Source organism: Schistocerca americana, chromosome 6 (assembly GCF_021461395.2).
Source record: "Schistocerca americana isolate TAMUIC-IGC-003095 chromosome 6, iqSchAmer2.1, whole genome shotgun sequence".
NCBI lineage: Eukaryota > Metazoa > Arthropoda > Insecta > Orthoptera > Acrididae > Schistocerca > Schistocerca americana.
The window spans coordinates 199697963-199713828 of NC_060124.1; the positions used below are offsets into that span (position 1 = coordinate 199697963).

At 42.7% G+C, this 15866-nt stretch overlaps 1 protein-coding gene across 1 annotated transcript in view; it reads right to left on the reverse strand.

The window, feature by feature from the left end:
- LOC124620050 overlaps positions 1–15866 on the reverse strand; it is a 359651-nt gene that overhangs the window by 32472 nt on the left and 311313 nt on the right. Inside the window, exon 4 of the mRNA XM_047146717.1 lies at positions 1208–1341. Within this exon, the coding sequence (XP_047002673.1) occupies positions 1208–1341 (134 nt within the window). The remainder of the gene's footprint in view (positions 1–1207; positions 1342–15866) is intronic.

Genomic DNA, 15866 nt, shown 5'->3' on the forward strand with positions numbered 1-15866 from the left:
CAAACGTGATCTTCAAACACACCTCCACCCCCAAACTCATCCTTCACCAGTCAGGATTTCTAGAATATTGTTTGTGGCTCTCGCTCCTACCACTGTACGAAAAAGTCCGACTACACGAACTATTCCCAATATTTGGTCATTTCTCTATTGATAGGCTATCACACCAGCAGCATAGTCAACCATTCATTAACATTATTAATGTAGGTTTTTTATTTTAGATTTTCTCACTTGTTCTACACCCATAAGAATCATCTCATTTTTGAATCTATGGGACGAAAACTGGATCTAGCCTAATATAATCTTAAACGTACCTGTGAGCATAATGGCCGGCCGGAGTGGCCGTGCGGTTCTAGGCGCTGCAGTCTGGAGCCGAGCGACCGCTACGGTCGCAGGTTCGAATCCTGCCTCGGGCATGGATGTGTGTGATGTCCTTAGGTTAGTTAGGTTTAATTAGTTCTAAGTTCTAGGCGACTGATGACCTCAGAAGTTAAGTCGCATAGTGCTCAGAGCCATTTGAACCATTTTTGTGAGCATAATGAAAGAAAACGACTTGTGTAAACATTACACAATAACTAATTATGTTGACATTCAGCTCCGAACTTAACCTTTACAAAGCACAGTAGTTTTGCAGTTGAAAGACCTGACAAATACAACGATGTAATTGTTTGTTTTATGCTGTTGAAATTCATAAAATTGTTATGGCAGTTTTACAGTCTGTAAGTGCTTGGCTATGGCTGTGACGTAATAACGCCAGTCAATGACGACCAAAACAGGTCGAATGCGGGAAGTAATTCGTGCAGTAGCAAATTACATACTAAAAATGTTGACTGGTGAGGGATGAGTTTGGGGATGGAGATGTGTTTGAAGGTCACTTTAGTACGTTTCTCTTCACTAACTTGAAAATCGTGGCCTCCAGCGAAATGTGTCCTAGTAAAAGATTTAGCTGCATTGAATTTCCTGCAATAAGGCCCTGATCATTTTTTTCTGTAGGACTAACAATCTGCACATAGTGGGCGAGAGAATATGAAAATCTTGCGTGGGGTTTCTGAGGGTGTCGCGGTTTGCATAAAACCCATTCGTAGGGGCAGCTGAATCACGCTGTGTATTCAGTGCGTATAGTGGATGTACAGTTTATCGCTAATCTGTCTCGTTACTCTTCAGATATTACCGTGTGAGACAGTGCGCACAGTGCGGGAACTGCACTCACCTGGGCGTCGTTGACTATGAAGGTAAGTGAAGCCGGCGGCCTGCTGGCTCCTGCGGTGCAGTTGACGTTGAGGAGGTCCCCGGGCCGGTAGCGAGTGCGGAGACCGCTCAGGTGGGGCCGCTGCCGCGGAGCGTCTGCAATACAGCCACGAGTGTAAACACACACACACACACACACAAGTATACTGCACACGTTCACTCGCGCACACAGGTGACTGGGAACAATCTATATTGCTTACTGCACAAATACCATTGCAACTGTTGTGATTCGACTCGTGGTAACGCTAAAGAGGTGACAAATTTGTGTCTCTTTCGATTTCATTATAACTTTAATATTGCAAGTGTAATGTAAATCTAAAAATATAGTGTAAGCTACTTCTCTTCAAATGAGTTTTGTATGTTTGAATGCTTACATAACTGATCTGGGTGCAGGCCATGTTGTTTCTGCAGCTGCTCTCTAACAAAGCAGGCCATTAGTCATAGCCCAATAGTGAAAAAAGACATGATCGTCATTATTATACGTACATGTAAGACTTCCATAGCTTAGTTAATTGCATTGAGTATAAATTAACAAAGGCTTGTATTTCAAAAATTATGAACAACAAAAGAAATCCACCTGTCTGCAAACTATATGATACACTCGAAGAATTTAACAGTTTCAAAACTTTCTCCATTTCCTAACAGGCTTGATACAGCAATCAATATATGTGACATGAAGAAGGAAGACAGCTTGTTTCTTCTTAACAGCTTCAATTCCAAAACAAGGCAGGTGCTGACAGCTGTGAATATTAACAAAATATCAGCTTAAAAAACATAGTTGCAGAGTAATGACACTAATTATTTACAAAAGAATGGAAAAAACCGGTAGAAGCCGACATTCGAGAAGATGAATTTAAGTTTCGGAGAAATGTAGGAATACTGTCCCAACGACTTATATTAGAAGATACGTCAGAGAAATCTAAGTTTATAGCATTTGCATATGTGGAAAAAGCTTATGAAATTGTTTGCCAGCATACACTTGTTGAAATTCTTGACGTATCAGAATGAAATACAGGGACCGGAAGGGTATTTACGACTCGTACAAAAACCAGACGGCAGTTATAAAAGTTGAAGGTCAAGAAAGGGAAGCAGTGATGGAGAAGGGAGTGAGATGGAATTCTAACCTATTCCTGAAGTTATTCAGTATCTAAATTGTGCAATCTGCGGAGAAAAACCAAAGAAAAATTTTGAAAAGAAATTGAAGTACACGGAGAAGAAATTAAAACTTTGTAGTTTGCCGATGATATTGTACGAGTAATTCTATCAGTGAGGGCTAAAGAGCCGGAAGAGTAATTGAACCGAATGGGTGATGTTTTGAAAATGGCTTATAAGACGATCATCAATAAATGTAAAACAACGGTAATGGACTGTAATCGAATTAAATCGGGCGATGCTGAGGGAATCAGATTAGGAAATGAGACTCTACAAGTGGTTAGATGTGTTTTACTAACTGGACAGTAAAACAAGGCCGTAGTAAAGAGAATATAGGGTAATGTCGAATAAGCACTGTCTATGTAAGCACTAGAAAATAAAATTGTTTGCTAAAATAATCACCGTTCTGTGAGGAGCAAACCACGGCACGGCAAACAGCGGAACCAAGAGGAGACTGTCATTTGTGATATTTTTTGGCTTGTGTTACGCACTAGTTAAGAGTACGTTGTAAGATAACGGAAAAGACTATGAGCGTGCTCTTAACTTCTTACCCCCCCCCCCCCCCCCCCTTCCTCCTCTCTCCATCTTTGTTTCTAATGGTTACTAATCCACGGAGACCCATTACGCAGATAGATGTGAGTGCTTTGTTTCTAGCTGCATATTCTAGAGTAGCCACAATCCAAACAATTGAGAAATCCTTCAACGGGAATATTCCCGTTGAATCCAGATATGTTAACGGCAGAATACGTTGCTCATCATAAATCACTAAGCCGAATTTCCAACAACTGAAGAAGGCAGAGGAGTTCAACAGGAGCCCACGGACAAATGCTGCTCCTCAGTGACAGATGATTTGTCTGTGCAGTCACCAGGAAAAAAAACGTAGAACGTAACACAAATGAAGTTCAGAGTGCTGTTGTACGAGTAGATGTAGGCCTATCCAGTATTTATCCACTATCAAAATACGAACGACCCACAAAAAAGAAGAAAATAGCAAAAAAATCCGAGATTTCGTTTGAGTCTATCCACAAAAATGCACTGTTCGAAAAACAAGTGAAACTAGACAAAACCAAGAATACAAAAAATACCAGTAACGAACAACGTAGAATCTCTAGGGCTAATCTGAACTTAACCATGCCATCATCTTCAGAAACAACCAGATCCGAATCCTAGGAGGGATCTGTTGCTTCGAACTTCGCAGGGTGCGGTGAAGTCTACTAGGGCTCTCTCGCGGAAGATTGAATCAGGTGCACTAGTTGTTCCGAATGGTGGCACGAAGAATGCACAGTTTATGAAGGACATGGTGAATACACTGTCACACTGGGAACCCAAACAAATCTCTTCAAGGAAAGCCAAATTCTCCGTACTCTCGAAAACTATCACACATAATCTCTTCCGAGAGTCAAGTTTTGTTTACGAGTTTTCGGCTGTCGGACCGCACGGAAGGCTTTATAAACTGAAATCGACAGCCTGTTTAGGCCGGAGCGGCTGGATGTATAGGCGCCGTTGACCGACAGTGTAGACACGATATCCTCTTGACGTGGCTCCATTGTGAACGCGCTGAACGAGGGAATACGCTGACAGCATCTATGCCAGTCCTCTCAGAGTACATATCAACGTCGCTATTTGGTGGGGATGGAAACAAAGAACAGTCTAAAAAAATTGAAGGAGCTGAAGAGCACATCTGCGTAACCAGTAAGAAATTTAGATGATTGCTACAAGCTTGAGGTATCAGATGTTGCAAAGTAGCTGAAAATAATATCTACGTTTACCAAATGAAACACTTTAAGGATAATTTGATCAATAAAATTCAGTTTGCCCTGGTGTACCCGCATCAATTAGTGGAAACGATATCGAAGTCCCCTTGACCATTTAACCATTACAACACAGGAAAATCGCCGGTTAGTTAGGGTGCAAGGTGATTAGATTGTGAGATTGTGCCATTGCCGTTCTCTACATATACTAACAATATTGGAAGATTTTTATCGAGTTATATGGAGTCCAAGCCCATTTCGTTATTTTATTTCAATGTATTTTGTGACCCAATGTTGTTCCTGTCATCACAGTCACCAAGGCCGTTTTGTGACCCAATGTTGTTCCTGTCATCACAGTCACCAAGGCCGTTGGCAGAACAAGAGTGACTCCTTATAGCGAAAGTCTTTGTCCGACATTGGTGAAGATTTTTATACAGATTTTTGCAATGCTGTGTTCGAACCTGGGACCCAGAACGTGTTGATTACTAGTCAAAGACACTATAGACCACATCGCCTCTGTTCTTAATGGAGAGTAATCTTTAGGCATAAAAGCAACTGCGGCGTGTTTTATAAGATGGATCATTAATGTTTATAATACATATAAATTACGTAGTGAGTAACTTCGAGACCTCCATGAAGACTTTTCTGGATGATGCTGTTGTACGTAGAGAAGTCGCAATGACAGAAAACTGTAGGGGAATGCAGGAAGACGCTGCAGTCAGTGGACCCTCAACGTAAAAGCTAACGTGTCGCTCGTAAATATGCCATGACCAGTGAGAACTATGCCCGAAGAGCTACCGCTCACTTCACCCTTCCCTCCCCGACTGCCGATTTGTTCCTTGACACAAGATAGCATCCTTGTCTTTTGGGCCAATAAGAGCCCTCTGTTTTGTTGCCTTTTTGTTGTCGACCAATGGCCGTCTTCTTAAGTGGCTAATGTAATGCCACGTCACCAGAGACGCTATGCAGGATGCTCTATGTCCCCCCGTTTGTTTGCCGTTCGCCTCTCATAGTTCCATGGCAACACACTGCCCACCACTACATAATCTTCGGTACCACTCACTGAGTATCCCATATTAATTATAATTATTACAGTCCCATGCGTAGGGTGCCTCTAACACCGCAATACAAATGGCTATCTGAAGTGGTGCTATGACCGGAAAGCATGGACCGCTGACGCATAGGATTGCACTGTGTTCTGCGGTTCTGCTCTACCCCAGGTGACCATCCTCAGCGAGTATGGCGCCAACCTGGGTAGAGTTCCTGCTCCTTATAATGTTTCGGAGACGCCCTGCGTTCTTATCGTAGTGTCATGTTGTCGTAGCCATCGTGGATGACTTCGGGTCACGGCTAGTAGTGACTGAGAGAACTCTTGATGGCACATCAGAACGTCACGGACATCCCGTGTTTTCAAGCGTTACCTCTCCTACGACTGTATCGTGGTGGCGAATTTTCAACAGGCTGATGATCGTCCACACACGGAACGTTTCTCTGTGAACTAAGTTCCGGCGTGGTGCTGAGGTATCCCCTGGTAAAACATCAACTCCATCCCAGTGACAGCATCGAGGGAACCAAAGAACAGATATAAGAGTTATGGGGCAACTCGCCTCAGTAGAGGACACAATGGCTTTTTGATCCTTCCCACCTTAATCAGTACATGCATCCAGGCCAAAGGGCGCGCATGTCATACCACTAAGTGGTCCCATACTCCCAAGTTCTTTGTAAATTCAATGCGACATTGTAAACCTTAGGTAACCCATGAGGTGTCATTTCGTTTCATCCTCCCCTTCTGAGTACTTCATTTTTATTTTCAGGAACTGCATCATCATTGGAAGTAACGTGACTGGTTCTAGGTGGATTAAAAATAACATATAATATTGTGCATTTATAACTTTAAATTTCGGGCATGCAGCAGCGCAAATAGTACTTCTTCTATTGATATTTCGGCCGCGTACGGTAGCTTCCAGCCATCCACAGTGCGAGTAGCAAGGATGACGACAAGGAGCCAAGCGGTGTCTTATATACTACACCGCGGCCGTACTGCGAATGCGGGTCACAGATGCTGGTCGGCGACAAGGAGGTACGCTTACAAACGCGCCACCTGTGGTGAAAGGTTCAGATATTCGATTCACTTATCGATGTATGTTCGACGGTGTTAACACCTTGACGACTTCGACGCAAGTTAACTACAACAAGAGCTGGATTCTATATCTCATCTAAATTTAAATTAAATGATGGAACACGACTTATCTTAGAAGAAAGATTAAGGAAAGGCAAACCTACGTTTCTAGCATTTGTAGACAGAGAAAGTTTTTGACAATGTTGACTGGAATACTCTCTTTCAAATTCTAAAGTTGGCAGGGTAAAATACAGGGAGCGAAAGGCTATTTACAATTTGTACAGAAACCAGATGCCAGTTATAAGAGTCGAGGGACATGAAAGGGAAGCAGTGGTTGGGAAGCGAGTGAGACAGGGTTGTAGCCGCTCCCCGATGCTATTCAATCTTTATATTGAGCAAGCAGTAAAGGAAACAAAAGAAAAGTTCGGAGTAGGTATTAAAATCCATGGAGAAGAAATAAAAACATTGAGGTTCGCCGATGACATTGTAATTCTGTCAGAGACAGCAAAGGACCTGGAAGAGCAGTTGAACGGAATGGTCAGTGTCTTGGAAGGAGAATATAAGACGAACATCAACAAAAGCAAAACAAGGATAATGGAATGTAGTCGAATTAAATCGGGTGACGCTGAGGGAATTAGATTAGGAAATGAGACACTTAAAGTGGTAAAGGAGATTTGGTATTTGGGGAGCAAAATAACTGATGATGGTCGAAGTAGAGAGGATATAAAATGTAGACTGGCAATGGCAAGGAAAGCGCTTCAGAACAAGAGAAAACTTTTTAAAATCGGGTATTGGTTTAAGTGTCAGGAAGTCGTTTCTGAAAGTATTTGTATGGATTGTACCCATGTATGGAAGTGAAACATGGACGATAAATAGTTTAGACAAGAAGAGAATAGAAGCTTTCGAAATGTGGTGCTACAGAAGAATGCTGAAGATTAGATGGGTAGATCACATAACTAATGAGGAAGTGTTGAATAGGATTGGGGAGAAGAGGAGTTTGTGGCACAACTTGACTAGAAGAAGGGACCGGTTGGTAGGACATGTTCTGAGGCATCAAGGGATCACAAATTTAGCGCTGGAGGGCAGCGTGGAGGGTAGAAATAATAGAGGGAGACCAAGAGATGATTACACTAAGCAGATTCAGAAGGATGTAGGCTGCAGTAAGTACTGGTAGATGAAGAAGCTTGCACAGGATTGAGTAGCATGGAGAGCTGCATCAAACCAGTCTCTGGACTGACGACCACAACAACAACAACATCTGTATTTATTGGTTCAAATGGCTCTGAGCACTATGGGACTTAACATCTGTGGTCATCAGTCCCCTAGAACTTAGAACTACTTAAACGTAACTAACCTAAGGACATCACACACATCCATGCCCGAAGCAGGATTCGAACCTGCGACCGTAGCAGTCGCGCGGTTCCGGACTGAGCGCCTAGAACCGCTAGACCACCGCGGCCGTCTCTGTGTTTATTGGTTTCCTCCCTTTTATGGATGTTTTCGTTCGTCGTAAAGTTGATGGCACATTAGAATATGCCTTACATAGTCATCCAAAGCAAACTAAACTTCATTTACTTACCAGTAGCTGACATCACCCTTCAAAATCCGTAGGTGTCCCTAAGTCCTTAGTGCATAGAGCACACTGTATATCGGATAATGATAATTTGCAAGAGGAGCTCACACACGTCAAAATCGTTTATAAAGCGTGCGGGTATTCCCAGCAAGAAATTCGCAGAGCATTCAAGGTGGATCCTAGAATGCAGGTACGTAATCTGGAAGAAGAAAGTAATAGCCTTCTGAACAAGAGTGTTTTTGCCTTCTGTGGGTGCTCTTTCCTCGAAGATAAGCAGCATTCTCGAGAAACTCCGTATTAAGGTGATCTTCCGGCGTCTTACGAAGATTGCAGCCTTGCTCGGTTCTGTGAAGTATGCTATTGCTTTGTAATGAGGGTGAGTGTATCAGGTTTCTTGCCGAAATTGTTATGTCATATATCGGTCAGGCAACGCATACCGTTCATGAGCGGTGCGTGTAACACCGAAGATGTTCAATCTTACTATAGACAGAGTACTCAGCTGTGGCAGAACATTGTACAGATAATGGGTGATTTGATGAACTACAATGACGTGAAGGTTTTAACAATCACCTCCTCGTTTTGGGTTTATATTCTCATGGAAGCCATAGAAATTAGATTAATCAGTAACTTAATAACCATAGATAATGGTTACGGAAGTCTCAAGGTGTAGCAGCCGTCGAACTTATATCGATAAGTGAGTCAAGTATCTTAACGCTCTCATCACAGGTGGGGCGTGTGTAAGTGTACCTCTTTGCCCCCGTTCAGCATCTGCGACCCACATGCGCAGTAGAGCTTATAACGCCGCACTTGGCTCCTTGTCGGAAACTTACATGGGGGGACCACATAGAATACGTTGCCAACAGAGCGCACGCGAGGGTCAATCTACTCTACCTTATGCTCAACAGGAAAAGCACACTCAATAGGAGGTTATCGAGGTCGTTTACAGCTCCCATCTGCGAATATGCAGCTCCGACACGCTTGCGCCACTTGCAGATTACAGACCAAAGTGCTACGCATCATTAGCAACGCTCCACGCTACACTCACAATGAATACCGCCTAGTAACCCTCAAGTTAATACTTCACAAACTCGCCACAGGACTGTATAGGAACTCGAGCAATAATTTCATCCTTAGTCTGGGGAGCTATGATTACAACCAAGGATGTAAGTATAGACGACCAAAGACACTGCTAGCTGGAGCATAACCACGTACGGCGAGCTAACACATACTCGCAAGCGACAACATCGACAAGCCCCTACACATTAGCAATACTGACTGGATGTGCCAGTATAGATCTGAATGTCAGGAAGTCCTTTCTGAAAGAATTTGTATGGAGTTTAGCCATGTATGAAAGTGAAACATTGATGATAAACAGTTTAGACAAGAAGAGAATAGAACATTTTGAAATGTGGTGCTATAGAAGAACGCTGAAGATTAGATGGGTAGATCAAGTAACAGAACTGGGGAGAAGAGAAATTTGTGGTACAACCTGACTAAAAGAAGGGATCGCTTGGTAGGACACATTCTGAGGCATCAGGAGCTAACCAACGTAGTACTGGATGGAAGCGTGGAGGGTAAAAATCGTAGAGGGAGACCAAGAGATGAATACAGTATGCAGGTTCAGAGGGATGTAGGTTGTAGTAGTTACTCGGAGATCAAGAGGCTTCCATACGATTGAGTAGCGTGGGTAGCTGCATCAAACCAGTCTTTGGACTAAAGACAACAACAACAACAACAACAACAACAACAACAGGGCAGCTGTTATCACGACCGACCAACAGGGAATAGCAGGGAATCCGTTAAGCTCGCACTCTTAACGCACAAACAAACCACCAACGGTATCCTGCACTGTGAATCCGGTAGATAACCTATCAGACTCTAACTGATGATGAACCCAAATGTTACAGGTATGCTGGTGCTGGTCGCGAAGTCAACGCCGGCACCCAGGTGCAGCCGCCGAGTGACACCGCCTCACAAAGTCAAAGGTATCCACCTGCATGATATCTACCACTGAGAAAGCCTACCCTTGCATGATCTGTCGCAGATAGCCAGCAATCCGCTACTGCTCTTAATACCCGACTCGACTATTGCCTAGGTTTTTTCCCCTTGGCTCAGGCCTTGGCACTTTTTTTTCCCTCTACACATCAAACCGCTACCCTTTGCTCTACTTTAGACCCAATCTGTCGCCAGATGAACGTGTATTAATGGTTAATCATAACCAGAAGTACCCACATCTTGCAACACCTCACTTAGTGAAAACTAACCAATATGCAGAATGGCAGTAAACCTTTCGTGCTGGCCATCATGTCTGTGTGGGCGTGGAGGGGCTTTACCCCCCCCCCCATGTTTTTTTTAAAAAAAGAAAAAGTTCTTGTCGTGAAAAATCAGCCAGTCAGTTGCAAAACAAAGTTTAGTAGCCCTTGACATAAGTTTCTCTATTTCTAAGAATATCTTCTTCAGGAGGAGTGCGCCTTGTTACATCACATGATGGTACATTAGATTAACTGAATCTACCATCATGGGATGTAACGAGGCCTACTCCTTCTGAAGAATATATTTTTAGGAATATCGAGAACTAGGTCAAGAGCTATTAAACCTTTGTTTTGCAACTGGTTTGCTGATTTCTTCAACTTCTTTAGTTTTATACAGTTGCTGATTCGCACCCATGTTTAAGATCTTGGAAGAAGTAATATTTCCGCCGCTACTTGCCCGATGTTTAATGGATTAACATACGAGGTGCGACAATAAAGTAATGAGACTGATTTTCTTTAAAAGATGTGGCAACCGTGCAGGCTTCCGTAGGCACAATATTTTTGACCTTGGTCTATAAGTTGCTTCTAGTTCAAGCGGCACATCGATGCAACTGCTCAGTCGTGAGTTGTGTTGTAATAAGTTAACACGTGTTTGGTTCAAATGGTTCAAATGGCTCTGAGCACTATGGGACTTACCGTCTATGGTCATCAGTCCCCTAGAACTTAGAACTACTTAAACCTAACTAACCTAAGGACATCACACACATCCATGCCCGAGGCAGGATTCGAACCTGCGACTGTAGCGGTCACGCGGTTCCAGACTGAAGCGCCTAGAACCGCACGGCCACACCGGCCGGCTTAATAATTAGATTCTGCTTCACGATAATGCGCCATCCCATACTGCTCTGTGAGTACAGCAATTCTGAACCTAAAAACAAATTTCAGTACTACTACAGCCACCTTATTCACCAGATATCGCTCCGTGCGACTTTTTCCTATTTCCAAGAGTCAAAACGGCGGTCAAGGGATACCATTTTCAAACAACACAAGATGTCCAAGAAACTGTGACGAGGATCTTGGAGGATATTACAGGAGTTCCATAAATGTTACCATCAATGGCAGAAGCGCTGGAAAAAGTGTGTGCTATCAGAAGGGAACTACTTTGAAGGAGACAACACTAAACATGATTAAAGCGGTAAGCAACATTTTTTCACATCAGTCTAATTACTTTATTGTCGCACCTCGTATAAATATTTTCCTAGGGGTGTAGCAATCACAAAGAGGCAAACAACGCATGAAAGTATTTTTTTTTTTTTTTTGTAAGAATCTGCTGCATATCAAGACGACAGCCCAGAAGAGGGGGTGACCTGTGCAGGAGAGTAAGGAGTGTGAGGTGGTGTCAGCAGAGCAGAGCAGGGCAGAGCAGAAAGCGCGCCTCTGCCTGTGGGCGGCTGAGTGACGGAGACCGCAGACCGCCGACCGCCGACCACTTAGCCGCCGGACCACAGCCCCTCCCGCTTGGCTTGATATGCCGCCGCGCATAACGGCGTTATCCAGCCCTCGCGCTGGCGATGTTGTCGCAAGCGAACCGCTCACAGTAACCACCGTGTAGGCGCAATGGTGACCACGCTTCCTAATGCCGTGAAGCTTAGATCAGACTCATCTGTTACGAAGAGAATATTTCAATGTAGGTTGTTTCCTACAATGAAGAAGACAGCAACCAGCCATTATTAATACTGCTATTTATTTAAGTAAATAGCGCTGTAACCGGTTTCGAACTGACAAGTTCATCATCAGACAGCTGTTCACAAGATTTACAAGATGTACTTTAAATAATCGTCAGTTTTCCATTTTTATTCTTCCACTGTGGCGAAATGTTCTTGCTGTGTTGGTACCATCGAAAATTCCGCGCAATTTTGTTGTGAAGTTGCAGGACCGTATTTTTTAAATATCCCAAAATATATACAGCACTTATATGATTTGCACGACACTATATTGTGCAAAGCACCACACACAGATACCAAAACGTTTTTGGCACATGTGAAGTTGACACAAAGGTTGTCAGTTCGAAACCGGTTACGGCGCTATTTACTTAAATAAATTGCGGTAACATTAATTGTACACAGCCACCGTCTTACCATGTCAGTTTCAGACAAAATAGCATGAGAATATTTCATATTGTGAGGGTTACAGATGGCACTGCAAGTCGCCGACATTGTGAAGGATATGGTTAGAGAGACAGAAATCACTTTCACCAGAGGAAAGTGGAGGTTCTTTTTTTCTTATCGCGCGTCTTCCAATTCAAATCAGCGCGCGTGTGTGCTCCTCGATTTCGTCAAGACAATAGGGTAGCTTTTATGTAGTGCCGCGCCAGGTGACGAAATGGTTTAACTACTGCGATCACATTAGAGAGTAGCGTGATTCAAATTCCCGTCTCACTTTCAGGTTTTCCGTTGTTGCTCTAATTCTTGAAAAGTAAAAGCAAGGGTGCTTTCTGAGATACCTCGAGCTTGTGCACGGTCTCTGGCACGTTAAACCAGCGTCACTTCGGTTTAGTGCCTCCTCGTAAATTCATTGTTACATCTCATTACAAAATGGAAGAGTAACGAAAATGATCTGCCCCCAAAACCGTAACTGCCATAGTTTCAGATCTTCACTGAACTTGCTGTATGAATAACAAATGCAGGTTCAAATGGCCCTGAGCATTATGGGACTTTACTTCTAAGGTCATCAGTCCCCTAGAACTTAGAACTACTTAAACCTAACTAACCTAAGGAAATCACACACATCCATGCCTGAGGCAGGATTCGAACCTGCGACCGTAGCGGTCGAGTGGCTCCAGACTGTAGCGCCTAGAACCGCTCGGCCACCCCGGCCGTCACAAATGCAGGTCTCTCGTCATGTGCTACAAATATAACGTAAGGGGGTGGGGGGTGGGGGTGGGGGGGAAGGAAGTCAAACGCGTCGACTTGGAGCAGGAGAAGCACCTCAGCACATTTTAATTTTCACTGTCTATACTTTTACAAATAAATTCATAAAACTTTATCAGCATGAACAGGAAGGATTCAGGATTCACACTCATGGCAATGGAAGTTCAAAAAACATAAAAAAATAATTTTTTACATGTCAAATTTCATCATCTTTTTCACTTACTATTGGCTGCATTTGTTGCTATAGGTAAACTTTTCTTCGTAAGTAAGAGAGAGTCTTCGCTGAATTTTGCACAGCATACAAACCATACTTACAGGTGTATGAAACTCTAGAATTTATTAATTTGTGAAAAAATAATGAGCTGTTACATTTTAAACTTCATGTTTAGAAAAAAACTCAAATTATATAGTTAATTATCTCAATTTTTACCACAGTTTTCAATAGATTTGGAAAATTCCAGAGTTTTACAGTATGTAGTTTGTGTTTAATAAGCGTACCAAGTCTGAAAGTAATGGGATATTTATTTTGGATGTTACATGTACCTAAGTACAGAAATATGTGTCTTGCGGAAAATGACAGTTGAAGTTTTTGCTTGTACTTGGCATTCTTTTAGAACTGTGCAGCATTATAAGCAGGTTCCTTTTCATTTTCGAAATCAGTTTTCTTACTTTCCACATTCCTATGATGCTCTCTTCTTCATTTTGTCACCTCCAGAAATGATTCATCTGCTTTCACTATACGCTCTCTGTCTATAGCACACAAAGCTTTGATGCAGCTCACTCCGGGCGTAATTCACATTTTCTCTAAAACGTATTTCCTGCTTTGCACACCATCATTGAAACATGAAACTGCATCATAAACAAGATTAGCAAGTGCGGTTGTTCCCACATAAATGGTTTTTGGCAATCTTTCCCATAGACATTGGTTAAAACTTTCATTTGTGTTTTGGGTACCACCATGAAGACATTTCTTCAAAAGTTTCCATTTCCAACGTCCGTGAATATAGGTTTGATGGCTTCCATTACAACAATTGGTAAAGATTCCTGTGATGATATTCTTCACCATCGGCAATTGACCTTTATCTAGCCACACGGTGATTCACCTCCTTTTGGGCACAGGTTGTGAATAGGGTTATTTTCTATGACATTTTGTGGAAGTGTAACAGCCAAACTACTTGCATCACATTTTTCAAGTCCCCTGTGTTCCTTCTTATTGCCAAATGAAAATCGTTTGTAAATTCACAACGCCACACTGCAAGTCTTTCTAAACAGAGAACAAACAATATCAGCGATCAAAGCAATTCACGACGATAGCAGCATAGAAGGTATCGATATCAATGGTCCTCTGTTTCACTTATGACAATCTCTGACGCCAATATAAACATTCGAATCCTACAGAGCGAAATACGCTTACGTATGACGGAAGAACGCTGTGTAAAGGGGTGTGGTGCTGCATCTTGGTACTCTTGAGTGAAATAATGTGCCTTATTATCTCTCAAATATGTATGTTTCATACATCAAACTATTCAGGAAGATGTGCTCTACAAAACAGCCATAATTTTGAAAAATCGAATTTTTTAAATTTTTGACGTCCCACTACCATTAAGTAACTACCGAAATTTTCCTGGCGCATTTCTTCTTCTAATAACATTCTGGTGCTTAGAAGGATCCCGTCGACATTCTACCACGATATTTCGACCCAGAGGCGTCCGGCCATCATCAGGTGACAACTGCTGAAGAGCCCAGGTGCATTCACGGTATTTAGGCTGAATCTCATGCAAGTCAGATGTGCTGGCGTCTTTCGGCGCATGCGTCAAGTGATGACATACGTGGGACACCCGAGCTATGTGTCCTGCCTTCGGTGGTGGAAGGGAGAGATGCTCTACTAATTGACTTTCGAGTGACCCCGTCTATTCCGCTGTGGCTGGGCGATTTTAATTGCAGGATTCCAATTTTTATCGTTGAAATCCGTTGCCACGATTTATAAGATTATTTGCAAGATGTATTTCCACCGATTCTTTGATTGCTGAATCCCAAAAAGTGGAAACTGAAGCTAAATTTTGGTTAAAAAATGGATCTGAGCACTATGGGACTTAACGTCTGAGGTCATCAGTCCGCTAGAACATAGAACTACTTAAACCTAATTAACCTAAGGACATCACACACATCCATGCCCGAGTCAGGATTCGAACACGCCACCGTACCGGTCACGCGGTTCCAGACTGAAGTGCCTAGAACCGCTCGACCACTGCGGCCGGCAAAATTTTTGTTCTGTTGTGTTTTAACGAGTGTGCTATGGAAATACAGTGTTCTGCTACAGCTAATTTTGAAGACTGCCGAAGACGGGTGTATGTTTCGTGTTCTGTACAACGCTCCTGGATAGTTCGTGTCGACTGGCCTATGTATGCAGCACCGCACTCACGGGGTATTTTTCACTTGTGAGTCGTCTTTAACGGTCCAGCTAGGGCCAAACTCTTCGGTGGTGGATAGTGTGCAAATTTACGTACATATACATATAAATAGGAATAATAATAAAGGTCACATAAAAAAAGAGATTAATAGAAATCAATTATCTTCAATTAATGTCCCAAATTTCGGATTTTTATAGTTTCTTTCCTTTGAGACGGTTTTAACGTGAACTTACTTCTGATGTCCTTGGTTATATTCATCGTCTTCCGCCACGAATGTTTATCCGCTGACGGTGTCTATAACAGTTCTTAATCGGGATTCTTCTTTAGAATGCAGGCCGCTTGTGGACTTGACATTGAGATGATGCGCGGAAGAAAAGAAAACTTTCTTGGTTTTGCACAAATAATAATTATATTCAAACAACACAAATGGCTA